General features: G+C 40.0%; 1 protein-coding gene across 1 annotated transcript in view; it reads right to left on the reverse strand.

The window, feature by feature from the left end:
• Positions 1–923: 923 nt before the first annotated feature.
• The window catches only part of LOC148160146 (plakophilin-3-like), a 29,482-nt gene continuing 5,318 nt past the window's right edge, over positions 924–25,087 (reverse strand). Inside the window, exons 2-13 of the mRNA XM_088004093.1 lie at positions 19,950–20,038; positions 16,675–17,267; positions 15,803–15,926; positions 14,818–15,022; positions 14,523–14,682; positions 11,724–11,832; positions 7,227–7,391; positions 6,880–7,050; positions 5,470–5,623; positions 5,164–5,359; positions 4,820–4,907; positions 924–3,099 (exon numbers count right to left, since the gene is read on the reverse strand). Of these exons, the coding sequence (XP_087860219.1) occupies positions 3,058–3,099; positions 4,820–4,907; positions 5,164–5,359; positions 5,470–5,623; positions 6,880–7,050; positions 7,227–7,391; positions 11,724–11,832; positions 14,523–14,682; positions 14,818–15,022; positions 15,803–15,926; positions 16,675–17,267; positions 19,950–20,038 (2,096 nt within the window). The 3' untranslated portion in view covers positions 924–3,057. The remainder of the gene's footprint in view (positions 3,100–4,819; positions 4,908–5,163; positions 5,360–5,469; positions 5,624–6,879; positions 7,051–7,226; positions 7,392–11,723; positions 11,833–14,522; positions 14,683–14,817; positions 15,023–15,802; positions 15,927–16,674; positions 17,268–19,949; positions 20,039–25,087) is intronic.

Below are 25,087 nucleotides of genomic sequence, written 5' to 3' on the forward strand. Positions count from 1 at the left end.
ACACCTGAAACAGGTTTTCTAAAAATAGTAACAGTGTTTAGGAAATCTGGGTTGTTTTTTTTGTTCCGGAGGGAGAATGAAATCCAATTCTGAATATGTCACCATAGTAACAGCCTTTGCACAGATAAGTAGTTCATTGATCAAAATCCAGAGTTTCCGCTGATCTCTGGCTGTGTGAAGCAAGCTCTCCAATAATTGTTGCTTTTGAATTGAATTAAATTTAAAGATACCTTAAAAATATCAAAACTAAATTCCATCCATCCATTTTCTGTACACCCTTGTCCCTAGTGGGGTCGGGAGGAATGCTGGTGCCTATCGCCAGCGAACGTTCCGGGCAAGAGGCAGGGTACAGCCTGGACAGGTTGCCAGTCTGTCGCAGTCAAAGGGAAATTAAATGTTGCAAATCAATCTACTCTAGTTTACTGTAGCTCCTGAAGGCTGTGGGCAGCAGGGGTCTCCTCAGGATGCTGCTCATGATTCAGTCCCTCCTGGCACAACAAGCTGAGGTCAGTGAGTCTCTGAGCATCATGTGGATCATCTAAGGGTCAGAGGATCCTCCTGGATGACAGGAATATGACGCTACGATGAGAGTGGAAAGGAATTCAACTAAGGCTTGCATTAAGATTTAAAAACTTCTCACAAAGCCTATGTTCTCTTTTTCTTTTTTTTCCCATTTGATTCCCTTTTATGTTATCTTGGAAGAGCATTGGTCTGTTTTTGAAAAGAACAGGTTTCTGCTGTTTTAAGGAAATTCTTTCGTTGTTTTTCTTCTAACATTCACAAAAAACGTACATCTGACTGAAAACAAAAGGTTTAAGGGTAAGCAGATCAAATGGTTTTCAAACAAAAATAAAACGAATAGGTAAATGTGCAGTAAGCCATTTATATTCAAACAACACAGATAAAAACAGTAAAAACCCATAAACAATTCATCAACCTTTATTAAAATTATTATTTTTACTGTTTCTAAACTTCACTACATTGGAAATTGCTACATGATCAAACCAGTTTAACAGGAACAGCTGAATTGCTGAACAGGTGACAGTTACAATCATATCAGGTGAGATGACGTCAAACAGGATTAATAATTCAATTATGTAAAGGTACTTTGTATTATTTTACTTTTCAGTTTGTTTATTCAGCACAGAGAGAGTTCTATTAAACACGAACCACTCATTCATAGTACAGGTAGCGACACATTCACGCATTTCTTTGCTGAATTATTCGTGATAACACAAAAAGTTTGAATTGTGACAAAGTTACATAGATGTTGGAGGCCTCAACATGTTTAATGTTAGACTGAACTACCTAAAAACACTGAATACCTAAAGTGAAAGTTGTTTTTACTGTCAGTCACATGATGTATAGTAGCGACTCATTTCAATGTTTCCAAATCAGAGCCTGCAGCTGTTTTTTTTTCTGCTTTTGGATGGACTTTTTAGTTCTTAATCTGGAGTAGGAGCTTTTACTGGTATATAATATTAGTGTCTGTAATGTAACTATTAATCAGAACTGATCAGTTGTCCCTGTAATCTAATCCCACCACAGTACTATTTGACTCAGAGGAAATATAGTAAATGCAAACGTATGAACTGTAATGTAGAGCTAACAAACACCAACCGTTACAGAGTCCAAAACCCAACCCAGTTATTGTTACTTTGTAGATTTCCTTACCATCAACGAGCCGAGGGCTTTCTTGGGAACAAGTTTTCTGAAAATGCTGAGCAACAGTATTATTAGTAGCTAACAGCAGTAACTAACATTTCTATGTGATTTACTTTCAAACTTTAGCAACATATTCACAAAAGGGGGCACCATAATACAAATAAACATTTCTTTTTATTGCAGATATTAGTAGGTTTTATACAAGGCAACCATGTTGGATCTTGAGGTCAGAATTAGAAGCCTCTACTCTTAATGCATTTTTCAACTGTAAAACTTCAACATAATAGAATGCATAAGTACACTGACTCCATGAATCAATCAATCATGTAGTTTGTTATGTTTGTAATGACAAAACACAAAAAAACAGAAAATAGTCCAAGTCCTGTTGTGTTTAAGAAATTCTGTCAACTTGGTGGAGCTTTAGCTTGTTATTAAAACTTGTGACAAGCGCTGGTCTAACCATGACTATTAACGTCAATGTGTTTCTTTTATATTCATTCATTTATATTATCTAACCGTTGTTGACGTCAGGAGCTAAAATCCCAAAGTAAATGAAACAGTGACCCCCAGAGGTGAGACTGAAAATGACATGACGCACTGAGTGCTTGGCGGGATGTTACGTCTCCTCAGCATTCCTCTTTGAGACGGGAATCCAAAGGGAGGAACCTCATTGGCTCTTACCTCATCTTTCACACTGCTATGAGGAAATAGTGCAACAATGAAGTTGAAGTATGAAGACACTAAGTAAAGTGTTCAACACATACGAGTCATCAGAGTTCTGGAGCAATTCCATGTTAAATATCCAATTTGAACATATCTACCTACATACATGCCAAATCCAGCTGCAGATCTTCTCTGTTATCTTACTTCAAAAAAGACAAAAATGTACTCCTCAAAAAGGGGCAAAAATATTCATAAATAGTCTTGATAAATCTTTTAAAAACTACTGCATCTAGCAGGTTTCCTCTTCTCTGATGGGAGCTTGAGCAGAACGTTAGCTTCCAAAGAGAAGTGTGATAATGTGTAAAGCTTTCAGTAGCCTCAACAATAAGAAACATTTGAAAGAAATGAGATGAATCAGAATTAGGTTTAAAATGTGTGTGCGCAACACCAACAGTTAAACGGGCAACTTGATTCACACACTAACAGGGCGCTGCAGTCGGTATGTCTTAACAACATTAAGTCTGAATCTATTCTGTCAGGGATAAACCATATGTTATGTCAGAATCAGTCTAAAATAAACCAGCTGCATGTGACTGTCAAAAACACAACGCAGGCATAAATCAGTCAAACAGTTCCAAATGGAGGAATAACAGCTCCTGTGTTTGGTTCTGGTCGGTCCGTTCGCCTCCTTCTCCTCACTGCAGAATTCACGCTGGGAGGAAACAGAGACTAGAAGTTGGAATCGACGAAGTTCTGTCGTGTAAATCCTCTCTGTCGAACACAAAGAAATAAAGCAAATACTTAAAATAATAAATTTGATGGAGCGACAGAGTTCCTCCTAAATATTGCAGAGATTATCGTTACCAAATGTTTGCTGAACACTCAGGCTGTTATATCCACAACAACACCAATGAAAGAAGATAAAACTAGAAAAACATTATTTCACCACCCAGAAAATCCACCAGTCATCCAGCAGATTCCACATCATGGTTGGAATGGAGTCATTTTACATCTAGCTCTTTATTTATGGCTTTAAATCATTTTGTTTATGTGAGTCAGAAGCCACATGAGGGAGCATTCAGCTTGGCTCATGTAGGTTTTGTTTGTTGTGCAAAGTTCAGTTTGTTGATGGGCTGATTATACAGGAGAAAATCGGAGCTTACTGACTGCCAACGCCACCTCAGAGACAAACAGACAGACCCTCAGATGGATTCTGTACTCCTGCTGAGTCCAACGCACACAAATACTGCTGGGACATCATAACAGGAATGCTGAAATTAGGGATGATGTGAAGGATATTTGTATTTTGTTAATAAATCTCCTGATTTTTTTTTTTAAAAAGGGAAAAGTCCTGTTTTCAGCTGAAATGGCTCAACCTGATCTCCAACTTCATGACAAACTAAGAGCCAATCAGACATTTGCCAGAACAAAGGTAACCATTTAGTAACCAAACAATTCACAGAAATGTTTGATAGTGCATTGCAGTGTCCAGAGGCCTTCACAACAAGAGTAGGGAGGAAGAAGATGGACCAATGGGAAGCTGAGGTCAAGCAGAAAAAAAAAGAGAAACCGATATGAGACGACGTGAAGCAGAAAACCATCTGGTGGAAGCAATTGGCCAACGCCCACACACACACACACACACACGCACACACGCACACACGCACACACACACACGCACGCACGCACGCACGCACGCACGCGCACGCACGCACGCACGCACGCACGCACGCACGCACACACACACACACACACACACACACACACACACACACACATCAGCTCAGTTTGGCCTGAAGTTCAGCTCCAACAATGCAGCAGCAGAGAAAACTATGTCTAACAAGAGAAACACAGACTCGTCTGCCTGATAGCTTTACTGACTAAATGAAATTAATTCCCACCCAAAACACTCCATCAAAAAAGAATAAAAAGCATAGAATGATACACAAACAAGCAACACATCCATACGCCTTCATAATTACACTTTAAACCAAACATTGACATAAAAAGTCACGGAAACATTTTTCCCAAAATCTGTTTCAATTCAGACTGAAAAAAGTTAATATACAAATAAACCTGATAAACTGATAAGATTATATCAGTAGCAGATCAGAAAAAACTATTTAAAAAAAGTTGAGAAAAAATATGATAAAACTGAAAAAACAAAAACAATTTATATTGTAGTGAGTCAGGAATAAAAAGCAGTGCACTAACTAAACTTGATGGACTGTTGCACTGAGTCAGCTTAAAACTGCAACTTTTATTGGTGCTTTCTGCCTCCAATGAGTGTCTTAATGAGGGGGTGTAAAATCTGTGGCTGCCACTCCACCCAAACCATCAAGACAGTAATTCTTTCAGTAGACCAGATTAAACTCCTTCTGCTTTTGTTTATAACTGAAACGGGAAAAACTGGAGTAAATTTCACAACTGAGCTCTGCAATCACTGAGAATCCACACTGTACTTCCCAAACAGGGCTGATATTGGACTCACCAGTTTGTAATCTCTGTGCAGCTTGTTGTACTGGAACATGTTGCAGAGCACGGTGGAGGCCGCCCTGGCAGCCCGGAGGCTCCCGGAGCTAAACAGAGACGGCAGGCGGATCACAGTGAGGCAGTGAGGAGGGGGGCACACAGGTCAGACCGTCACCAGTAAACATTCATAAATGACATGATCAATTCTATTAAGACATCTCTCTGTGGGGTCAGTGGCCATATGAAATGCAGTAGCTTATAAACGGGAAACAGAGGCAGCCAATGAGGAAAGGTTCTGTTAGAATTGGAGGAATTAACTACAGCTGACCTTTGACCTTGATCTGCAGCAGCTGTCAGTCCTACCTGTTATCATGTGACGTCTTTATGCCCATCAGCTTAGGAAGACCATTGAAGTAGGCGATATCTCGGGCTGCTAAAGAACTGCAGGTGACCAGATGGTTCAGGGCCCCGCACATGTTGACCACCACCTCACTGGACGGGGCCTTCTCCAGGCCGTCAGCAGGCAGCCTGGACACCAGAGCGCTCACCATGATCTTAGCTGCCAACAGAAGAGCCAGTCAAAGAGTTTTATGTTTATTTAGAGAAATGATATGCAACATAAAGATGCTTTTTTTGATGGAGTTTCATTGCTTATTGCCGGCCCCTCACCCATGTGGTCTTTGTCTGTAGCGTGCCTGGTCAGGTTCCTGAGGAGGCCGGTCAGCGGCCTGAGGAGCATCTCATTGCTGCTGTCCAGCAGATCCAGCAGGATGGGGACCATCCTCTCCTGCTCACTCACCACGCTGCTCAGCACCGCTGGCCACTGACACACACACACACACACACACACACACGCACACACACACACACACACACACACACACACACACACACACACACACACACACACACACACACGCACACACACACACACACACACACACACACACACAAACAACACTTCACTCCTCCAACCTGCTCCATTTACGCTTCATTTCTCCTCCATAGACATATTATATGAAAAGAATTAAACCAGTTCAAGAAGTAAATATTTAAGTGAGATTATTTTGTTATATAAATGTTCACATGTTCTTTATTTAGATACTTGGTATGAGGGACTGCTGTAAAGTCAACGACTTGTCTGCTGCCGCTGCATCCAGGAGGAGCGAAAGGTGCAAGTCAATAGTTGTTTCCATTACAAATGTGTAAATCTTTGTGTGTGTAATGTGTAAAAACACAATTTCACAACTGCAGAGTAAGAAATAAATGAAAACCACATGACTGAACTTTTCTCCGCAGTAAGACATTATAAATCATGGCAACAACAGATGTAAACAGTGACATGAGATGTATTCATATCTCATGTCTCATTTCATGGTACTTGAACTTATCAAAGGAAATAGCCAATCAAAGGAGACGTTGGAGTCTCTTCTCAGGTGTTGGCATGACAAGCCCCGCCTACTTGGGAGCGACTACATATGTGGCATTTTGGGAAAATGGAGTCAGTAATTTTACAGAAGAGTTATGGATTCAACATGTTGAATAACAACTATTTATGAACTGTGATGCTGAGAGCTCTGGTGGAGCCAGCTGGACATTGTCTGAAAAAACAAAAACAAACAATTTTCATACTACTACTTCCTGTCCTGTTCTTCGTCATTTTAACCAGTAACATTCGGCTGTTGACCATGTGACTCGTGATGCGAAGAAAGCGTTGTCAATAGAGTTTTGTAAAATACATTTGTTTCGATATGGCTGAAAAGCCACCTCATTCTATCGCAATTTTTTTTTTTTTTTCAAAATTAGTGTTTCCATTAAGGGAATTCATAGAATATTTTGATGTCAATTTGTGCAGTTTTATAGCTAATGGAGTAGCAGTTAATGACTTGATGCAATCTGCTGGGTTTTCTTAGTTATAAAACTTGTTAAACTAAATTAAATAATTAGTTGAGCCAAATGTACTGCTTGATAACCAGCATCAATCGGAATTGAACTGAAATGGTGCTTTTTTCTAAAGCGCCTTCAGACGACATTTGCTGTGAATTGGCACTATAGAATTGTTTGTCATTGTGAGCCTACCCGTCCTTCTCCAGATGTGATGTTCTGCAGGGCTCCAACAGCAGCTTCCACTGTAGCTGAGCTGCCTTCACTGTTCTGCAGGACCTGCTTGTAGAGGGCCACGCCCTTCGGGTGCCACAGCCACTCAGAGTCCTTGGGGTGTGACAGTCTTGGAAGATTCCTGTGTTGAAGCTGTAAAAAAAAAAACATCATTAGGTCACTTTGGACAATCTTCATCCACAGAGCACATGATTGCCAGTGGGCCTGTTGGAACCACACTGCCCTGGTTCCTGACACCCTAAGTGGTCAAGAAATGCTCCTCTGTAAAAATCTTAGAAGTCTTAGCATCCAGTGACAAAAGACCTCACCTCATTGTTCTTTTTGCTCTGCACAGTGAAACAGCCAATCATCTCATCAGTTCTGGAGGCTGAAGCTCTGGATGGGCCCTCCAGGTGGAGGCGGACTGACGGAGGAAGCTCCACGTACAGCTGGTACGACAGATTCCTCATCACACACAAGGAGTTTTCCAAACCCTAAACAGGAAGAAAACACAGGATTCAACTTCAGACTAGAAGACTGCTTTTTAAATTTTTAGTAATGGTTCACATAATGCGTTGACTTCAAAGCATAATTAATTTTATGTGCAACTTATTTTTATTTGAAGTTGTGGAACACATGGCTTTTTGAGACTAAAATATCTATATGTAGAAGCCCTAGAGCAACAAACACACACTAAGTGACACTGTAGTTTATATTCAAAGTGACATCAAATGTTTCAGCTGATATTTGGAACCACATTTAGAAAGCAGGAAAATAAAAACACCACAGACATGAGTCGTGTTGGAAAAACAGAGAGCTTTTCCATAAACAGGAACCGCTAGTTTCTGAAAAGGATGAGAAAAAAGGAACAATTCCAGAAATTACAGCAGGATCACTGAGGAGTAAAACCACAACAACAACACATAACTTCTAATTTATTAACAATAAACACATAGTATGGGCCGTCACATGATGCAGTGGCTATAGACAGAGGCTAGAACCCCGAGACTGTCACCCTGAGTTCAGCTCCTGTCCCCGGTTCCTTTGCTGCATGTCTTTACTCCCTTTTCTGACCCCTTCACATCAGGTCCATTAGAAAAGCAAGTCTTCAGTGAGACGTGCTCAGAGAGACCAAGACAAATATTTCATTTATTGTCAAATTCACAGATTTGATGAAAGCAAAGGAACATTTTTTATTGACTCTAAGGAAATAAATGCTTAACAGATTTTAAAACACTACATCAACTTTAAAGTTGCAAAGTAAAACAAGCACTCAACTCTAATATGTTGCAATAAAAACGCCCAAAAAGTAAGCAAAAAATATCAACACATTCTTTGTCAAGATCTTTGTCGTTCACCGTCCAGAGCAGGACAACGTCAAAGGTGGGTTATTATTATCATGTGTAAGTCTCTATTTTTTTCCCATTTGTTCTGAATCACTTTCAGATGAGTGTTGTGTTGCTCTATATGAGTGTTTCCCAGCCCTGGTTATTGAGGCACACCTCACTGCATGTTCCAGATGTTTCCTGATTTAAGAGCCTGTGAAAAGATGTTTAGAAGATTCTGACTTTTGACACAGAGAGCCCAGCGCCCCCTATTCCTAAAGAAGTGTATTAGAAGTCACATGATAAAAACAGACATAAATTGTCAGCGGTTCATTCATTTTTCCTTTAAAAGTAGGTTAAATCTTAATACGTCTTCCATTTTTTTATTCTATTTCCTTAATAGGATGCAACATTTCTGGATCTAGGAACCATGCATCCTGGTTCCATGGTAACTGAAAGACCTTGTAAGAAATAATTTACCCGGCCATGTTCACTGGTTTGTGGCCCGGTTCTAATACACCATAGTATAGTTATTATAAGCCTTTATTTCACCAGAAATATTCCATTAAGATTAAAAATCTCTTATCAATCAATCAATCAAATTTTATTTGTATAGCACATTTCAGCAGCAAGGCATTTCAAAGTGCTTTACATAATTTTAAACAGTGAGAAAGAAAAATAAAAAGAAAGTAATAAAAAGATAAAAAGAAAAGATAAAATCATTCTGTTGGACTTCCTGTCCAGTCAAGTTATATGATCTACTGAGATCTTCCATTTCTTAACACGGGTATTAGCCAGGCCCCGCAGCCTAACAGGACAAGGCCTCCAGCCTTGCAGCACCAGGCTCCGTCCGCCTGTTTCGCGAAAATTTTGCGCTAGGACTTTCGCTGTCCTACGCGGATTTTGTACATTAGTTGGTTACCTGTTAGAGTCTAGAATTTACAGGGTTTTATATACGCGCAATGACCCCCAGTCACTCGCAAATACATTGAAGGCATCAATTGCCATAAGCAACTGTAAACAGGTGGGTTTTAAGTTGAGATTTAAAGGCACCCAGTGTTTCAGCTGTTTTACAGTTTTCTGGAAGTTTGTTCCAAATCCGTGGCGCATAGAAACTGAATGCTGTTTCTCCTCGTTTGGTTCTGGTTCTCGGGATGCAAAGGAGACCAGAACCAGAAGATCTGAGGGGTCTAGATGGTTGATACAGCAATAACAGATCTTTAATGTATTTTGGTGCTAAACCGTTCAGTGATTTATAAACTAACAACAGTATTTTAAAGTCTATTCTTTGAGCTACAGGGAGCCAGTGTAAGGACTTTAAAACTGGTGTTATGTGCTCTATCTTCCTGGTTCTAGTGAGAACACGAGCAGCAGCGTTCCGGATCAGCTGCAGTTGTTTGATTGATTTATTAGTCAGACCTGTGAAGACGATGTTACAGTAATCAATACGGCTAAAGATAAACGCATGGATGAGTTTCTCTAGATCCTGCTGAGACATTAGTCCTCTAATCCTGGAGATGTTCTTCAGGTGATAGAAGGCCGACTTTGTGACTGTCTTAATGTGGCTCTGAAGGTTCAGGTCAGAGTCCATCACTATTCCCAGGTTTCGGGCTGAAAAACCAGCGATTTTCAGTTATTACAACTGAAAATCGCTGGTTTTCAGTTGTAATAACTGAAGCTGCGCATTGATTCTAGTTCGCTCCTCTTTCGGTCCAAAGATAATAAATTCAGTTTTGTTTCTGTTCAGCTGGAGAAAGTTTTGGCTCATCCACACATTTATGTGTTCTAAGCATCTGTTCAGTGATTGGATGGGTTCAGAGTCACCTGGTGACATCGTGATGTAAAGCTGTGTATCATCCGCATAGCTATGGTAGCTAATCCTATTTCCTGCTATAACCTGAGCCAGCGGGAGCATATAAATATTGAAAAGAAGGGGTCCTAGGATTGAGCCTTGGGGTACCCCACATGTGACCTTTGACCTCTCTGATGAGAAGTTTCCAATTGAAACAAAGAAATTCCTGTTCTTTATGTAAGATTCAAACCAGTTGAGCACTGGACCAGAGAGTCCGACCCAACTCTCCAGTCAATTCAGTAAAATATCATGGTCAACAGTGTCGAAGGCTGCACAGAACCAGCACTGTGGTTCTCCCACAGTCTGTATTTATATGGATATCATTGAACACTTTTACAAGGGCCGTCTCCGTGCTGTGGTGAGCACGAAAACCAGACTGGAAGGAGTCAAAGCGATTCATTATTGTTAGGAAGTTATTTAATTGTTTAAAAACTGCTTTTTCAAGAATTTTGCTCATGAATGGGAGGTTGGAGATCGGCCTGTAATTCTGCAGTAGTGATTTGTCTAGATTGTTCTTTTTTATCAGTGGTTTGATAACTGCTGTTTTCAAAGCCTGGGGGAAAACACCTGAAGACAGCGATGAGTTTACTATTTGGAGCAGATCATTAGCAACGACAGGCAGGACTTTCTTAAAGAAATGTGTGGGTAGAACAGCCAGACAGCAGGAACTGGAGCTTAATTGACTTATAATTTCTTCTAGGGTTTTATAATGAAGTAGTTGAAATTGGGTCATCATTACTGCCTTTGTTTTGTTTGGGCACAGCATTGGTACTGACTTTGGAGTGGATGTGCAGATTAATCCTCTGATCTTTTGAATTTTCTCTGAAAAGAAACTGGAGAACTTGTTGCAGGCGGCATTAGATTGAAGTTCAGGTGGTAACGTCACAGGAGGATTTGTGAGCCTGTCAACAGTAGCAAATAAAGCTTGGGCGTTGTTAGTGTTTTTGTTTATGACATCTGCAAAGAAAGCCTCTCTTGCATGTTTTAGTGTTGTGTGATAGTTACGTAGTCTTTCTTTGTAGATGTCACAATAAACGTGTAGTTGAGTTTTACGCCATTTCCGTTCGGCCCTACGGCAGAGTTGTCTTGCAGACAGAACTGTTTGTGCATTTCTCCATGGAGATTTCTTCCTACCAGACACAACCTTCACTTTAATGGGTGCAATGTAATCGATGATATCTGAAAGTTTGCACTGAAAATCATCTACCAACTTATCTATGTCATTATAGTTTAAGGGCGAGGAAGAAGAGTAGATTTGATTAAATGTTTCTGCTGTGTTTTCTGTGAAAGTACGTTTTGTGACAGTAGCTGTTTGTACAAGTGGGTTAACGGATAAAGAACATTCAAAGATAACAGCAAAGTTATCTTATGTAAGTAAAACCTGGCCAAGGCTGGCAGCAGCACATAGAATTACTACCACTGGGTTAGTGAAAACCAGTAAAATCTCAAATAATGGCCACCAGGAGCCAATGTAATGACACCATCTTTGTTAATCAGAGGTCATCTTTCTATGTCTGTTGGGTTTTTACCTGCTCAGAGCTGCTGGTATTTTAGGCAGTCTGCAGTAACGATGTCCAATGGTTCTGAAATCAGACCTCTTTGTATGTACTACTGCATTATTTACAGCTTGTTAGTGAGATCAGGGTTACCTTATCATCTCCTCTTTCCCCCAGCTGAATGTAGCACACCAGAGAGTCCACCAAACCCTGCATGCTTCTCATCTTCCGTCTCGTTCTCTCATTTACTGAGCTCAAGTTCCTAAACATACAGACACGAGGTAAACACACAAACAGACACATTCATACCCAGCAGGAAACATGTCACTGCAAAGGTCACTTTGATCTGATTATTATAAAATTCAACCTGTTTTATCTCAGTTCTGGACTAAATTTTCTAAGCATAAAGGCATGTCTAATCACTAGAGGTGGGCCAAAAAAATCAATTCACATAAAATTATCTATTGTCGATTTAAAATGTGCAGTGACATCAGAATGTGGTGACGTACATCAGAGGAAATTACAAAAATCAAAGAAAGATTCAAACAGCAAACATTTGGACTCATTTTGGTTTTTATCGATACCTGGGAAGAACGAGCCTGACAGGAGCTTCACCGTGTGCAAGCTTTATAAAATGAACATTGATCACTTTGGGAATACCGCAAATATTACATTTAATTCATTTCAGTTTATTTATTTGATGGCATTTCACAACAAGAGTCCTCTCTTTGCAAAAAAATCATTATAATTCAATCACATCCATACATTCTAACTGATATTAGTTATCAAACAGTAAAGTGTACGGAATTAGTTATTCTAAGTAGTTAAAAAATTGATGTCTAAGGAAACCCAGCAGATTCCATCAAGTTATTGACCTGCAGCAAATATGTGGAAACAGGCTGCAGCCTGGCTGAGGAACTGTTCCTCTGGTACGGAGCTCTGAGAGGAGAGTGTGATTGGTCAGAAGTTTGTGGGCGGGTTTTATGCAGAACTGCGCTCAGACAGTAATATTGATATTTTGCTTCAACTAATCCTCTTCCATGACCTGCTTTTTGTATCCGCAGCTGACACGAATCTGACACAGTGATGAATTATGTGAATTTGTACGGTTAGTTACTAAATAATTATAAAAACGGTCAAATGACTAAAAACCCCTCCACTGAGGAAGCTGTCTGCAGAAAGGTGGCGCTCTCTCAGTGACCGCTTTGTAAAAGTAAAACTGCAGGCAGGGAGCAATTCCATCTATGCATGGATTAATATTTAAAACTATATAAATGTGACATTTTAAATCTGCAGTATGTAACTTTCATAAATAATATGTTTTTTATATATTTGTTAAAATGTTTTGACAGTTTGTTATGAGGAAGATAATCTGTGAAAACGTCGCTCTCCTCCACCTCCTCCTGAGCTACCATTGCCATCTGGAGAAATACCCCGCTACCGAGGGTCTATCGTCTTGATCCAAGATCCTGTTTAGCGCCAATCAAACCTGTTTAGCGCCAATCAAACTTATGTCCATGCTGCTGAATGTGCTGAAGGCAGAGAAACAACTTAAAGTCACAGGAAAACTGTTTATCCAACATCATCTGTGGTGATGCTAACTAGACTTAGCATTCACAACATGCTATGCTAGCTGCAGCATAGCAGAAAGCAAGGAGGGGACAGAGAAAGAGAATGTTCAGTGCTACATGATTGTGATTAATAGTGCTAAGGCCCGCCTCCTGTCTCTAATTGGTAGTTTCTAATTGGCAAAGAAGCTCAATGTTTTCACAGATTATCTGTCTCATATCAAACTGTCACACCATAGTAACAGTTTTAACAAATATGTTGTTTTTTTTTCATTAAAGTTACATACTGCAACATAAATGTCTCCATTTGTCATTCTGCCTTGAACACCAGCTGGTAGTGGATCACGAGGATCCCTTCTATTGTGGCCCCACAAATGGAATATAATTATTCAGCCCATAATACATACCTTTGGTGAATTTCAAGAATTTAAGTGATTACTAAAAGGCCTGGCGCTTTGTTGATATTGATCAGATCTGAATCAGACCATAATGACTCATATAATATGAATTAGGTTGTTAGAGAAAAAAACAAAACACTGGAGGGTTTCTTTCAAATTGTAATTTTTGCTTGTATTATGTTGATGATGTTTGACTTGCTGACCTCTCAGCTGTGACAAATGTGACTGGCTAACTGGAATTTGAATAAAATTGTTTTAACATATGTTTTTTGTTCCAGTAAAAAAACTCCCTCAACAAATCTTTGTGGTTTATCACTTTCAAAGCAACATTTTTAGTGAAAATTCCCAGTAGAATTAGCAAACAAGGATTTATTTCATGTTTCAGGGAGTGTGCAGAAGTAAATGAAGGAGTAAAAAAAATAGCTTACATAAGAGTAGCTTAGGTATTTCCACTCCTTTTCTTATTCGACACAACAACAAAAATCCATCAACTCTAAAAATAGTCAGTGTGGCAAAAAAAAAAAAAAAAAAACACACAGAAAACAATTATTTTGGATTTCTACAGTAGTTGGAATGAGACACTCGCCCTGCTGGCTGCTGGGAAACAGATGATCTCATGGTTTAGATATGCAGTTTAAAGTCGAAAAGACAAAAAAACTTTCAAAAAAGGTCAAAGGCAGCTAATAGAGAGATAGTAAAGTAGTGGATTATTTTTGTATCATTAATTTGGTTAATCTGTTGTACAGTTTCATTTTATCTTTGCTCAGATCCTGTTAATCTCAGTAGATTAACAGGAAGGGAGGTTTTGCTCTGGAAGTAATATGTGCTAATATCAGCAGTGTTGTTGTTGACACTGGGCTGCAGACTGTGTGTCTCAGACTCCTGCTGTCTGGTTGGATCTGCAACATCAACAGCTTCCTGTCAGTCAATTTGTTTGTCTGTCATGTCGCTCCAGTTTATCCGGGGGATCTTGGTCTGGTTCTCACCTGAGGCAGCCAGTGGTATTGTTGAAGATCTCTCTCTCAGACGGGTTCAGAGGGATGCTCTTGCAAAGTGGAACCAGAATTTTCTCAGTCAGAAGTGGCAACGCTTCCACAGCCAGCCTATCCTTCAGGTTGTCTCTGGAGGACAGATTCCAAAGGACACCTAACAGACAGAAAATACCAGAATGACTAGTGACACACACATATACATTTCTTTTTTTCACACAGACTTTTATACTGTGGTGCATATTTGCTCACTTAACAAGCTTCCTCTGATGTTGGGATGTTACATTCCTACCTGTGATGGTCTTCCACAGCTCCTCGTCGTGTTGGCTCAGGGTGTTGACCAGAGCCGTCAGTCCTCCTGCCTCTATCAGGGCCGCCTTGTTGTCAGCATTCTCATATATAAGATTTCGTGTAGCCGCTGTAGCATAGCGCTGCACCTCTAAATGGTCACTGGAGAAAAGCTGCACCAGCGCAGGAACGCCACCCAAAGCACGGACCTCGGCACACACAGAGAACCTCTTACACACTTTGCGCTTTTATCAAATCTATTAAAACTAAGCCTTGAGTTTGGAAATGACAGACATCCCCATTCTCCTGTACACAAACCTATCAGAAAAAAATATTTTACCTTCTGCTCTAATTCTGATTAAATCCACAGAGTAACAATAACACTCTCAGAGTAATCTAAAGTTCATGCAGCAGTTTTTTGGGAAAACTGGACACTTTGGAATAACAAGAAAACAAAACATACAGTGTGTGGGTGTGTGTGTGTGCTTGCGTGTGTGTGTATATGTGTGTGTGTGTGCGTGTCTGTCTTTTAGGGAAAAATACAGAGACATCTATCAGTTCATGTCCACTTATTATTAGAGCTACCTTCCAATCTAATATTATCTGCATGAGGAAAAAATCTGTGTGTGCAGGGAACCAGAAGATGCTTTAGACCAGGGAACCACATTCTCCTAACTGTGTATATATTCAGTGTATACTAATTGGAATATAAATAATTTTTTCTGAAGGTTTTCTAAAAACCTTCAGAAGAATTGGAACACTGAACAATTTTAAAACCAAACTCTTTAATGTACATTATTAGGCTTGACCAGCACAAAGTAATGACATGGAAGAACAATTCTACATGTCTGTAAAATGTTTTTACAAATAAAAATCAAGAGTATGTAGCTTGCATAGCCATTTAGTCCCTGTTACATTAACAAACATAAATGAAATACAGGGCAACAAATACAGTCAAATATAACCACAAACCATCAAACTTAAAGTACCTGATTCTTGGCATCGTTGCTATGGTAACATTGGTGTTGTATATAAGCAGCTCCCAAAACTTGCAGAGAAGTATTTGATTCAGAAAGATATCTGACAGCTGTGGGCATGTCAATGCTCTGCATCCTACACACACACCCACGCGCACACACCCCCCCACACACACACCCACACACACACACATACGCATGCACACACAAGAGAAAAAGAAAGACTATATTAATGCAGATTTATTTCATATGAAACTGTTTTAATGAGCCAGCAGCAGTTCAAACAGTTAGAGAGGATCTCTGCAGACCTAATGTAGTTAATCTGGTTAGAAATGTGGGACAGTAAATATTTCACTTGGCTGTGATGTTTTGCACTGTGTACTAGTTGTCCTCTACAGTCAATGATTTTCTTCCACATCCATAGGTAAACAGGAGACTTGTCCTCTGTCCCTGTCTGTCCCTCACAGACTCAGTCTTTATTATTATCACCAGTTTTAATCATCTAAATAATCATCTAAACAACTTTCTTGGGAAAGTGTCGAAAAATTACATGACTGAATGTAAGATTGAACTTAAAGTTGGTATGAAATCATGTCAACATTTATGATTTATTTTTCTTTGTATTTATTTACATGCTGTCATGACGACATGTTTTGACCAAGTGTTGGACATGTCCAATTATTAAGACTTTTTAGAGCTGTTTTGTTTTCTTTTTCAGTCACTTCAGTCTGACAGAGCTATTGTGCAGGAACCAGGCAGGTTAGTATGAAATCTTCTTCTGACTGATACCTGACAGACAATCTTGTGCGGAAAGTTTTTATAAACAGACACATTTTTCCGTGGATCAGCTTTAGACAGATAAAAAATTAATTAAGTGTTCTCACTCTGCCAGAGGATCGTTGCTGTGTATGGAGGCGGCATCCATGATGTCTGCTCCCTTGCCGACGCTCCTCAGAGAGCGCAGAGAGGCGGCCCGGTGCAGTTGGGTGTACTGGGCCGTGGCCTGGTTGGTCCTGGAGGCATGATGCTGCCACTGCCCTGTCATGCTGTCCCCGGCACTGGTGAAGCCCCGGCCGTTCCCCAGCCAGCCCTCCGGCCCCAACGCAGAGTTGTGCTGCTGGTAGTACTGCTGTCTGTTGGTGATTCTGTTGATGATGCGATGAGACGGACCTTTATAGGTGTACTGGTAGGGCAGCTCCTCCTCCTGCCAGGGCCCTCTCTCCTGGGCCAGGACCCCGCTCAGGGACCGCCTCAGGCTTCCAGGTGGAGGAACACTGAAGGGCACAGAGGAAGACTCTGGGTGGAGTGGACGGGCCAGAGGTAGTGCTCTGTGGTCATCCTGGCACAGGGACTTGGAGCGTTGGCTTCGACTTTGCATGTGAGAGGTGTAGAAGCTGGTCTGGATGGAGGCGCTTTCTTTATGTCTGACCTGAGAGCTGCCAGACATCCCAGAGGCCTGAGACGACACTGCAGACGCCTGCAAGGTGGTTGGTCAGAGGAAAGCAGATCTTAAGAGACTTTTCTCACAGGAACAGGAAATAAGATTTGTTATCAAGACTACACAAATGGTACACTGTTCTATATTACAATGTCACCAAATGACTCTGAACCATCCAATCACTGAACAGATAAATGTGTGACTGTGTCATAACTTTCTCCAGCTGAAAAGAAACAAAACTGAAGTTTTTATCTTTGGACCTAAAGAGGAACAATCTAGAGTCAATGCACAGCTTCAGTTATTACAGTTGGAAACTAGAGATCAGAAACCTGGATGTAGTGATGACCTCTGACCTGAACCACAAATACAGATACACAAATACAGTTACAAAATCAGCCTTCTATCGCCTGAACATTTCAAGAATTAAAGGACTGACGTCTCAGCAAGTTCTAGAGAAACTTTGTTTAACTTTATTCACATTGATTCATGGAACTTTGTCTTCTCAGGTCTGCCTAAAACATCAATCCTCCATCTGCAGCTGATCCAGAACGCTGCTGCTGGAGTTCTGACTAAAACCAGGAAGACAGAGAACATCTCCCAGTTCTACAGTCCTTCACTGAGAGAACAGACATCACTAAACTGCTTAGAACCAAAATAAATTAAAGATTTGCTGTTGTCGCATCAACCTTTCAGATCTCTCAGGACTTCTGGTTCTGGTTCTGCTTCTGCTCTGCATCCAGAACCAAACATGGAGAAGCAGCATTCAGCTTCTACTCTCCACAAAACTGTAACAAACTTCCAGAAAACTGCAAAACTGCTGAAACACTGAGTTCCTTTAAATCGGAAAAAAAAAAAAACCTTGGAGGGTTGAACAACGCTGTATGTCTCATTTCATTTCATAATTAATTAATTAATGGAGCACTGATCAACATACTTTATGGGTATTGATAATTAAAACAATTTACAAAATGGAATGTCTGTTACTAGTTTCACAATTGTTGACTGCATGATGTGTTTATGATGTTTGTATGATGTTTGTGTTTATGATGTTTATATTTCATGATGTAAAGCACTTTGAACTGCCTCTGCTCCACAAATCAACTTGATTGATTTTTTTGATAAAAACTCAACAAGTTTTTATAGTAGTAACCATCAGCATGGTTAGTTTTCTTTACAGACTGGTTGCTGATCAGCAGGAAGCTGACTGTGGCGTCTGTATTGTTAGACAGGTCAGTTAAAGGCAGAGTCAGGCATCCTGTTTAGATTTAGTCTTTGTCTTTACATTGTTCCCAGCTGTGCAGAGTGCAGCTTCCATGCTTCTCCTGACCCTGTTGGAAACGGCAGGAAACTCTTACGCAATACCTGCTCATTGTTCAGTGTGTGGGAGGAAAAGTGTGTGCAGAAAATGAAAACAGTTAAGATAAAAATCTGTGGGATTCTATGGCTTGAGGGAACGTACTATCTTCTGATGGTTTGCAGGGACTTGTGTTGGTCGGCATCACTGCACTGGAATGACCGCATGTCTGCATCGGTGAGGACAGATTCAACTCCAGCCTGAACATCAGTCCTAATCCTAATCACTATGCTGAATGTTTTACATCACTCAGTCAGCTGTTAGAAAAACACTGAACAAGTATGATTTGTCTGATAGGGCTGCTGGAGAAAAGCCTCTTGAAAATGGCAACAAGTTAGTTTTGCAAAGTTGCATCTGAATAAACCACAAGATGACTGGATCCTTGTTCTTATTAATTGATTATTTGGATAAAAGAATGTTCCACTAATCTTTCATTTAACCATTTAAGCCTTTTTATACATTAGAAAAACATTAAAAGATTCAAATAAACAAATAATTTATTTTCAATGAAGTTTCTTCTGCCTAATACTCAATACCAGCATTCCTTTAGAATGAGCGAATATGTTTCGATATAAAACCATTCCACTGCAGCTCAGGCTGGATGTTTGTTGTTCTGCTGAATCGTCAATCTGGTCCCCAGTTTCAGGTTTTAACCAGGGCGGCCATGTTTTTGGCTCTAACTCTGACCCTGTCTCTGCCCAGTATAGAGGGTGGACCATGGGGTTAGAGGGAAACACTGTGTTTTGATACGTATGTAGGTCAATAGTTATATATTTTTTGCTTCTGGCCAACAGCACATGGCTTTTTTTCTTGTAGTTAACAGCAATGGCCCTCTGCAGCTGCTCCCGAGTTACCAAGGACCTCCTCACTTCTAGGTTTTGGTTAATTCTCTCCCAGCCTGTCAGTTTAGTTAGAAAATCATGTCATGGTGGGTTTGCAGTTGTTCCAGTTTCCACTATGGATTGATGGATTAAACAATTCTCTGAGGTGTTCAAAGCGTGGGTATTGTTATTCCAACCAAATCCTGATTGAAACGTCTCGACAACTTAACCTTTGACTTTCCTCTGTGTTGGTTGGTGAAGTTGGTACAACTAGTTTAGTTTTAGTGAACAAACAGAACAATGAAGAGCATTTTAAAAACTACTCCCAATTATGCATGATTTTGTGCTGGAGTGTCACATAAAATCCCAGAAGAATTTGTTAACATTTGTATTCACAATGTGACATAATGTCATACATTGATTTCTTTCAAAATATTTTAAAATAGTTGCATGTTAAATGCATCATTTAGAATTTTTATTAATAAATTTTAACAATAAATAGACTTATTGTTTTTGGCATGTTGGTATGTGAAGCTTTGTACTCACAGCCATGGGACGAGTGGGTGTGCTTATCATGGACCTAGAACTGAAGCCGTGAGCCTGGGGAAAACTTTTTACTTCAGGATGAATGCAGTCTACAGAAAGGAAAGAGCAAAACAAATGTTATTTATTTTAAATATGTCACATTAAAACATAGCATCATAGATCATTAGGAAAACTGAGGTATTGTTTACAGCGATTCCATCAGCCAATCCTGTCAAAAAACAGGATGGTACTGAACTGCATTTAAATGAGTCCATCTGCTCACATCCACAGAATGGTGCTGATTGTTTGCTTCTTTTTTCTACATTTCTGAATTAAATGACTGATGATCTTGCACTTTTTTCAATGCGCTTTGAGTGCCCCCCCCAAAATTATTTGAATTAATTTAAGGCTGAAGCGATTCATTGGATTCATTGTAACAAATCGATTAGTGAAATAATTTAATAATTGATTAATTGCAGCATACAGACTCTAGAAAAGTCATTTTGCTGAAAGAACAACACACTCAAAGCAAAAGCCAAAAGTGAACAAAAATGTATATACATTTTGCAGTTCAGATTAAAAAAAACCAAAACAAAACAAAAAATAACTTTTGTCTAGATAAATTCTACCCAGAACTTTTCAAGAGGCAGTTTTAGCTTCAGTTGGTTCAAATTCTCTGGAAAAAAAAGTCTCCTACTCAGCACCTCTTGCTGCATTTCCATCCATCTTCTTTACACCCTTGTCCCTTAGTTGCTATTGCCTATCTCCAGCTAACATTCCGGTGAGAGGCGGGGTCACCCTGGACAGGTCGCCAGTCTGTCACAGGGCAACACTGAGACAGACAGGACACACAACTATGCACAGACACTCACACCTAGGGACAATTTAGAGAGACCAATTAACTTAACAGTTAAGTTAAGTTAATTGGTCATGTTTTTGGACTGTGGGAGGAAGCCGGAGTACCCAGAGAGAACCCACGCATGCACAAAGAGAACATGCAAACTCCATGCAGAAAGACCCCAGGCCGGGAATCAAACCCAGAACCTTCTTGCTGCCAGGCAACAGCTCTACCAAATGCACGACTGTGCAGCCCCCTTGCTGCATTTTAAATCAGTTAATGAAAACTGATGTTCAGTCCAGCAGAAAGGCCTGAGTTTTTCGTATTGGTGTTAGGATTGTTCAGCTGCAGATGTTTATTTTATTATTTCAAAAATAATTGGAGTAGTTGTTTAAAGAGAGTTTACGTACTGCTGCAACAGCACAAAATAATTCTTAAACGTAGCACTCCTGTAGGATTTGTAGCAGTGGCGTATTTGTGCTGCATATGAGATGTGAGACATCAGGAAAAGACCTGAGTGAAGTTGGCCCTCCCACCTTCTTCAAATCAGACAAAATTGGTGTCAAACATTTGTGCTACGTTTGTGCTGGTTTGTGCAGCAAAAATTTTCGTTTGTGCCACTATCATTTTAAAGATATAAAGAAAGTTGGATTTCATAAAAGTTGGGGGGCTGGTTGACCTTTTGTCCTTTACACTTTCATTAATATCTTCAAAGCCAAAGCAGCACAAACAAAAATTTTTGCTGCACAAATCAACACAAATGTAGCCGATGATAGGTACTTTTTCTCGAACCTACATAAAAAGACCACAGACAACGTATATGAATTTCATAGACAAGCTTTTGCAAAAGGAAAACTCTCCATCAACAACCTCATCAGCCGTTCACAGAGAGTTCTGATCTGCTTTCACGTGAGCTCCTTCTTTTATTGTCAAAGCAGAACAGCCAAAAGGGGCAGTCAGGAAGAACAACAAAGGTCGTAAAACATTTAACCTAAACAAACCAGCCAGGTGTGATATCTGATCTACGGTCTGAGCCCAGTTCAGCTCTAGGTCAAACTAACAATAAAGATGTAGATTAACATCTTAAGTTAGGAGGTATTCTGGTTGTTAAGGTCTGAGAAACACAGAGTTAACTGTTTCACATGGAGATGAAACAGACAGTTGCGACCTCCAGGTCAGTTTATACACACATAAGGAAGAGAGAACTTTAAACTCAAAATCACAATAATACTGATTAACATTAGACTGAATATGAACTAAAGTAATAATGATAATACCAAAAAATATCTAACAGCCGAGTTGATTGACACCCATTTTGTCTGATTTGAAGAAGGTGGGGGGTTGGTTGACCTTGGATGACCTCTGGAAACATTTCTTTATATCTTTAAAATGATAGCGGCACAAACAAAAATTTTTGCTGCACAAACCAGGACAAACGTAGCACAAACATTTGACACCAATTTTGTCTGATTTGAAGAAGGTGGGGGGGCCAACTTCACTCAGGTCAGGAAAAGAAGTAATAATTGAACATTCTTATCACAGAATAATTAATTAAGTTTCATTCAGTGTTAACTGCAACTATCTGGAGCTCTGCCACAGCTTTTAAGGGAAGGCATCTAGAAAATTAGCCACTGTTCAATTCCTCCACATTCTAATCAGGATTTTCTAAAGCTGAAAGAAAATATAAACACAAGATGCATGGCACAGCAATATTTGATTTTCTTTCAATACAATACACAAACTAAACACTGACTGGACAAGTAGATAGGCTGCAGAAATAAAATCTGAATGCAACTGACAGATATTGTTCCTCAAATGTTCATGCTGGCCAGCAGATGTGGCCTGGGTCAAAACTGCCACTGTTACTGTTACGCTTCTGACAAGCATAGGTATTCGGTGTGGTGAGGGAAGGCATATTTAATAAAATGGAAAAAAAAGACTTACAAAAATTGAAGATGCTACAGGAAAATGAGAAAGACACAAAACAGAAAGAACCAAAGAGGAATCATTCAACTAGGGGCTTAGGTACTGAGGAGAGGAAGTGAGAAAGGAAGCAGAAGAGCTAATTGCAGGTGACTGGGAACAGCTGAGGAGAGCAGGCAAATGAAAAGAGGAAATGAAAAAAAACAGCTGGAAGAAAGAAAGGTAGGAAAAGAGAGGAGAGAAAACAATAAAACTGAGAGCCAAATTAAAAAGAAGGAAACACTGATAGATACAACTAATGAACGAACGTGATGAAAAAAATAAAATTGCACTAAGCAAGTAAACAATAAAGAAATTATCAAAAACTGGAAAAAAAACTAAACTAGAAGTCCAAACACCTACAGATTGAGAGTTTCACCCAGCTTCAGTGTAAGGAACAAACCATCCAGAGTTAATGGCTGGTTAGTTCTGAAGCACTAACCAGCTACTGGGTTATTCTCACTAAGAATAAACCCAGCCAGACACCAGCTGAGTAATTCACTCAAGAATAATGAACATAGAGCTCCACTGGGTACAAGAGGGAGAATAAGAGCATGACTTCACAAAGAGACACTCAGCAGCACGCCTGAACTTCACAATCCAAGGATAACAGGAATCTCCGTGGAAGAAAAAATCGAGTAAGTCATCTTTACACACAAAACATCTTCAGATGGGTGAAGCATCCAGTATAAGCTCTTAGGATTCAACATGTCAGTGCTATCGATTGTGCCACACAGACAGCATGTTCAGTGTGACCTAGGTTGTGTATGGGTGTGTGTGGAAGATGACATCATGTAAACAGAAGTGCATGGAGCAATTCCAGCTCCCATTTTAATGTCACCCTGGACACAGAAAGCATGACGCTTCTCCATACAGCTCACTGCAACCACATGAAGGACAACACAAAGGAGAGTGTTGACTGGAAAGACCACAAGACACACACACACACACGCGCACGCACACACACACACACACGCACACACACACACACACACATACACACACACACAGAATACAAGTACTGCAGGCTGGGAGGGAGGAAGGAGGAAATACTGCTGGGTGGGGCCCTGGGCTGCATGCCTGAACATCAGCATCACCACATCACAACTAACTGATACCACCAACACAGAAATACAGCATGAGCAGAAATATGAATAACTACACGAACAAGTTAATGACACAAATCACACACAGGTTCTGAGGGAGTCAACAAGAGAGTGCAGTCAGATCATTTTACATAAAGAGAAAGAAAACTAGGAATCTATTTGTAAGAATACAAACTTTCTTCTAGCTTGTCATCCTCTTTGTGATGTTTAAATAATGAAGTGTGGCTTTTGGATATTAGTCATTATTCAGCATTTAAGGACAGCATTCACCTCTTTTCCATCTATCAGGATTTTTTCTGCAACGATGTGACAAAGGGACCCAAAACTGCAGCATGTGCAGTTTCAGTTGCTGCAACTGCAACAGCTGGAAAAGTTGCAGCATTTCCAGTTGGTGCAGTTTGATTTCACACCAGACTCTGTCAAACCAAACTAACACTTTGAGGAACCTGTTCCTCTCGTCGCCTGTGGTGGCGCTGCACTGAAAACCACAAAAGTCAACATGTGGCATCAGATTTTAGTGGTTGTAGGATTTCTCTTTTGTCTTTGGTGAAAGATCACAAACCGTTTCTCCCACTAGCTAGCTCTAGACTTGCATTTTTGTTATGGTTGTATATACCCAGAATGCACTTTGTTTTAGTTCGCTTCCTACTTTTGGTGCGTTCTCCAGTCCACTTGGCATTCATATGCATTCAAACTGCACCACAGTTCACTTCAACCGAAACCAGACCAGAGTTCACTTCTATGCTCTCCAAACAAACCGGACCTCCTGGACAGACGGACTGGAAGTCCAGCCTGTTTAGTATGAATTCACACAGAATGCACTCTAAATTAGTACAACTCATTAAATATCTCACTTATATCAGTGTCTAATGTTTTATATCAATTATATCTAGGATGTAGAGGGATTTATTTACAGGCAATCACATACAATTCAACATGTTTGATTTGCCAATGACAGCAAACATAAATGTATTTTCTACTTGAGGAAAAAGTTACCCTGGCCTATTAGCTTGTGCTATCACCTTTGGTTGTAATGACTTCAAAGATTCCAGTTTTTGTTGGTCTAATGAAGGTTTCTCATATTTCTCCATTTCACCTGAGAACTGACTCCATTCCAGGTCTTTAATTTACTCATTCTCAGCCAGTCCTGGTGTGTTCTGGCTCATTGTCATGTTTCAGGGTCCAGTTTTGTATGATCCCTCTGATTCAGGGTAGAATCCATGGTGGATTTTATGATGATGAGTTCACATGAC

Source organism: Poecilia mexicana, unplaced genomic scaffold, assembly GCF_051168715.1.
Source record: "Poecilia mexicana isolate PSO_F unplaced genomic scaffold, ASM5116871v1 scaffold_3, whole genome shotgun sequence".
Taxonomy (NCBI): Eukaryota; Metazoa; Chordata; class Actinopteri; order Cyprinodontiformes; family Poeciliidae; genus Poecilia; species Poecilia mexicana.